Below are 5,227 nucleotides of genomic sequence, written 5' to 3' on the forward strand. Positions count from 1 at the left end.
TGGTAAGTCCAAAGAGAACAAAATGTACAAATAATAGCCTGCTTTTCCAAGCAAATATCAAACCGGCAATTTCATCTCTGTTGACTCGTACCATTTTCAAATTGCACTCTTGCATTTTAGTGATCATACAAGACCATACTGCAATTTTTATTTGATTAATTGTGTAGATTTAGCATGAGAAATTATATTAGAAGGGGCCTTTTTTAAGTACAAGTTACATACACATGCACGCAGATCTCCATCATCTGCACCATTGAATCTCAACACTTGGTCCCTCGCTATGTTCTTATGTTTTCACTGAATTCATTGCACTGTGATCCTAATAACCTGCTCTCACTCACTGTTAACTAACTACCCATCATCCTTTGCTCCCGTCCAGCTGACCAGCTGCCTCAATGTTGATGTTGTTGTTTATTGTTGTTAATTGTTGTGTTGGTGCTGTTCTTGTTCCCACCCTGCTGGCAGGACACTGAAGCATTTACACTTAGGTTTAACTGTACAGGTGCATCTCAATAAATTTGAATGTCGTGGAAACGTTCATTTATTTCAGTAATTCAACTCAAATTGTGAAACTCGTGACTAGTAACTTGTTGATTACTGAGTACTCATTCAGTTAATATTCAGACAAATGCAGAAAGTTATTGCATGTAAGGATTTAGAATTTAACAGAATGATTTTTAAATTCCAAATTAGTTCATGAATTTGAATTAAATTTGAACTGAGTAGCAAACAGGATCAATTTGGTCAATTTGAATGCAAATTTAAGGAAGTAGAATTAATTTCATCTCTGTTGACTCTGTACCATTTTCAAATTGCGCTCTTGCATTTTAGTGATCATACAAGACCATACTGCAATTTTTTATTTGATTAATTGTGTAGATTTAGCATGAGAAATTATATTAGAAGGGGCCTTTTTTAAGTACAAGTTACATACACATGCACGCAGATCTCCATCATCTGCACCATTGAATCTCAACACTTGGTCCCTCGCTATGTTCTTATGTTTTCACTGAATTCATTGCACTGTGATCCTAATAACCTGCTCTCACTCACTGTTAACTAACTACCCATCATCCTTTGCTCCCGTCCAGCTGACCAGCTGCCTCAATGTTGATGTTGTTGTTTATTGTTGTTAATTGTTGTGTTGGTGCTGTTCTTGTTCCTGTGCTTTATCCTGTGTCGATGTGACACTCGTTCTCGCCCCCATGACCGTGCCGCGGCTGTGCTGTGTAAATCATGCATGGGCTTTGGGTGCATGGGAAATGAAGGGGTTACATTGGCCAGCCTGATGGAGAAGAAGAAGAAAGGGTTTAACTGGTTCAGCCAGTCCTCTGACACTCATGGTAAATCTCCCTCCCACCCTTCTGTCCCTTTCATATATGTGATTACTTGATGATATTCCTGAATATTACCTGTTAGAAGCCTTGCACAGTGTTTGTTTAATAGGCATTTTTAAATGAATGGTTCTGGATATAAAATCTGATTGGAAGCTGTTATAAAATACTAGGGTACCAGTTACAAAATGGACTAATATTTCTAAAGGGATAATGAACTAATTCACAGATAATGTTTTTGGATTTGTATTATTATTATTCATTGATTTCATTATTTATTGAACATTAGTCATATTGCTGTTTCCAAATTTTATAGAAGTAATAATCCATTTAAGCAATATCCTTCATTTTCTTTCCTATGTTGCCATGCTTCCTGTTGTATTGAAATTTTTGGTCCGTTTTCCCAAAATGCATGTGCATTTTAAATGCATTTATCTGTTAAATGTTACTTATTAGGGGTGTATATAGATGAAAGGAACATAAAGCTAAAAAAAACTTTTTATTGGGTTTTTAACTGTAATAAAATCACTCTTCACTACCGTTCAAAAGTTTGTTTTAGAAAGAAGATTCACTAAGGTTGTATTTTACTGTAACAAAACTTACTGTACTGTAAGTAAAATTGTGAAATATTTTTTCTATAAATTACATTTTTTCTATACATTTTTCTATATATCGCAGTTTTCTATTTGAATGCTAGAATGTAATTTATTCCTATGATGCAAAGCTGAATTTTTAGCAGCCTAGTCTTCAGTGTCACATGATCCTTCCCAGATTTTGTGCAAAATAAATATTTCTTCTTATTATCAATGTTGAACACTTACATTTCGCTAAATATTTTTGTGGAAACAGACAGTGATACATTTTTTTTCATGATTATTTGATGAATATAAATAAATAAATAACAGCATTTATTTGAAATAGATTTTTTTGTAACATTATAAATGTCTTTTTTTTAAAAATAATTTTTTAATCAATTTAATGCATCTTTTTTTTAAATAAAAGTATTAATTTCTTCTTCAGAAAATGAAAATCATAGTGACCCCAAACTTTTGAATGGTAGTGTATGCAGTATAAAGATTAGAAGTCGGTTTCATCTCTCAACTAGACAAATATTCCATGTATGGGTGAACAGACATGCATGGGATCGATAATCATGCTGTTTAGCATGGAATCGAGCAAATCATTTTACCATGTGAATGTTTACTATAGCTGTATCTAAAAAAATGTTTGTATTAATCATTGACTTATGCACAAATTGCCCATTTTGGCCTGTATGGATGTATGTATTTAAGCTAAATGTTTAAACTTTAATGTCTATGTGTGTGATGTTTATGTGGACGCCGTGGTGTGTGAATGCACTGCTAATTCCTAATCATGCTACTTGTGCATTGCAAGTGTGAGTTTTCCTTCTCTATGCCCATCAGCGTTTATGCTCTTTGTACCCATCAATTTTTCCTCAACATTAGTGTTATCAGACTCCTCGCTTGCCTCGTTTCCTCGTTCCTGTGCTAATTTAGTCCTCTCATTCTCATTCTCTCAAAATCAGAGTGATTCAGAGATCAGAACTGGCAGGAGTGGGAGTGCAGCGTCTCTCCAACTTAAAAATCCCACTTTAAAACAGTGACAGCGAGTTTCTAACATAGAAATGAGGTTAAACCCAGATCAGGGTCAGCATTTTATAGAGCAGTCACATAAAAGTCTGATCACACTCGCTTATTACTGTCTTTGGATGTGTCAGAATTTATCCGTATATCCTGAGGAAATGTGAGGACTAAGAAAAACTGATTTTTTTTTTTTACTTTTCCCCTCAAGCTGCCTTTATTTTACCATTACCGAACTCATGATAAAACCTTTAGCCTTTAATTAAATTTTTGTAAATTTCTTCTCAGAACAGCGATGCAAGTTGATTAAACTTGAGTTAACGTATAAATAATAGCTAACACTACATAAAGATTCAATGAATTAATAAACAAATGAATGACAAGTATAAATTGAAAACAAAAAAGCATGTTGGATTGCAGTAATTCCACTAATTTTCAACAGTGCTTGTGTATACACCTGTATATATATATACTAACTTAGAATGTGCAGTATGTCATTTAAATGCATTCTAGTAACTTGTTGATTACTGAGTACTCAGTCAGTTCATATTCAGACAAATGCAGAAAGTTATTGCATGTAAGGATTTAGAATTTAACTGAGAATGATTTTTAAATTCCAAATTAGTTCATGAATTTGAATTAAATTTGAACTGAGTAGCAAACAGGATCAATTTGGTCAATTTGAATGCAAATTTAAGGAAGTAGAATTAAAAATTAATATTACTGCTGTAGGTATGGTAGGCTATTTAATAAATAATACTTTCACTTTTCAATAAAATACACTTTTTTTCAGAAATATAAGATGATATTCATGTATGTAATTCCATTGCATGTAATTTATATACACTACTGTCCAAATGTTTGGGATTGTTAAAATGTATTGGCTACATTTATTTATTAAAATACAATACATTCTGTATTAAATTATCTGAAAACATTGCTGTATGATAGAATTAAAGTCTGCTTAATGGTTGTGTCCTTTATTTTTGCAGCATTAGTTTAGTTTGAAAAATGTTGAAAAATCTGCATATTAAGGAATCAATAAGCCTAATTAGTCAACTCAAAATGAATTATTTGTATTTTGTGTTGATCTAATGAAATTTGCTCTACCGAACTCATGATAAAACCTTTAGCCTTTAATTAAATTTTTGTAAATTTCTTCTCAGAACAGCGATGCAAGTTGATTAAACTTGAGTTAACGTATAAACAATAGCTAACACTACATAAAGATTCAATGAATTAATAAACAAATGAATGACAAGTATAAATTGAAAACAAAAAAGCATGTTGGATTGCAGTAATTCCACTAATTTTCAACAGTGCTTGTGTATACACCTGTATATATATATACTTGTTTAATTTATAAATATTTATTGCATATCATACAGCTTTTTATTTTTTAAATGCTTTAATATATGTAGAAATGAATTGTTCATTGTCTGTTCATGTTAACTATTGCATTAACTAATTCTAATGTACACACTAATGTGTTATCAAAAAGTCTTGTGTTGGTAAACCGAAAGTTCAAGATCAAATTGCATCATGTCAGAGCTTAGAAATTACTGACTTATATTCATGAATTATTTTTTGCACATGCATACTCTCTCTTTTTAGCCTTATCTATTCAAAACAGTGCACATTATATTTATAGTTGGAACGTTTGACTTGAATTGGGTTTCACTAAGAATGTGTCTCAAAATCTCATTATCATTGTTGAATGTTTATCAGGAAGATGATCATGTCTGGTTTTTGTCCACTAAATCTTTCTTGGCAGAGTATGTGTGAAGTATGTGTTTTAATGTGTGTATGATGACCCTTTTGTTTGTGACACAATAGCAAGCATGCCGGTGAGTGAGACAGAATCCATGAATACAGAAAATGAGAAAGGAGAAGATAAGGCAACATGTTGCGGCCCAACATGGTGAGAAAACTCACACATACATGTGAAACATTCATATCAAGAAACATGAATTTATTAACTTTACAATTTCTTTCAATTTACAGTCAAAAAATTTCAAAATCAAAGTTCAGGTCAGTAAAGTTGTGATTAGTTCACATTATAATCTATCTATCTATCTGTCTGTCTGTCTGTCTGTCTAGTTATCTATCTATCTATCTATCTATATGTCTGTCTGTCTGTCTGTATATGTCTGTCTGTGTCTGTCTGTCTAGTGATCTATCTATATGTCTGTCTGTCTGTCTGTCTGTCTGTCTAGTGATCTATCTGTCTGTCTAGTGATCTATCTATCTATCTGTCTGTCTGTCTGTCTGTCTAGTGATCTATCTATCTAT

At 32.4% G+C, this 5,227-nt stretch overlaps 1 protein-coding gene across 3 annotated transcripts in view; it reads left to right on the forward strand.

Annotated features, from left to right (window-relative positions):
* Nucleotides 1-1,002: 1,002 nt before the first annotated feature.
* The window catches only part of LOC107751208 (voltage-dependent L-type calcium channel subunit alpha-1D-like), a 47,579-nt gene continuing 43,354 nt past the window's right edge, over nt 1,003-5,227 (forward strand). For all 3 annotated transcript variants that reach the window (XM_016566868.1, XM_016566869.1, XM_016566870.1), the window contains exons 1-3: nt 1,003-1,343; nt 4,772-4,856; nt 4,940-4,966. In XM_016566868.1, coding sequence (XP_016422354.1) covers nt 1,241-1,343; nt 4,772-4,856; nt 4,940-4,966 — 215 coding nt within the window. In that variant the 5' untranslated portion in view covers nt 1,003-1,240. The remainder of the gene's footprint in view (nt 1,344-4,771; nt 4,857-4,939; nt 4,967-5,227) is intronic.

This window comes from Sinocyclocheilus rhinocerous, unplaced genomic scaffold (genome assembly GCF_001515625.1).
Source record: "Sinocyclocheilus rhinocerous isolate Xijiao unplaced genomic scaffold, SAMN03320098_v1.1 scaffold362, whole genome shotgun sequence".
Classification (NCBI taxonomy): Eukaryota; Metazoa; Chordata; class Actinopteri; order Cypriniformes; family Cyprinidae; genus Sinocyclocheilus; species Sinocyclocheilus rhinocerous.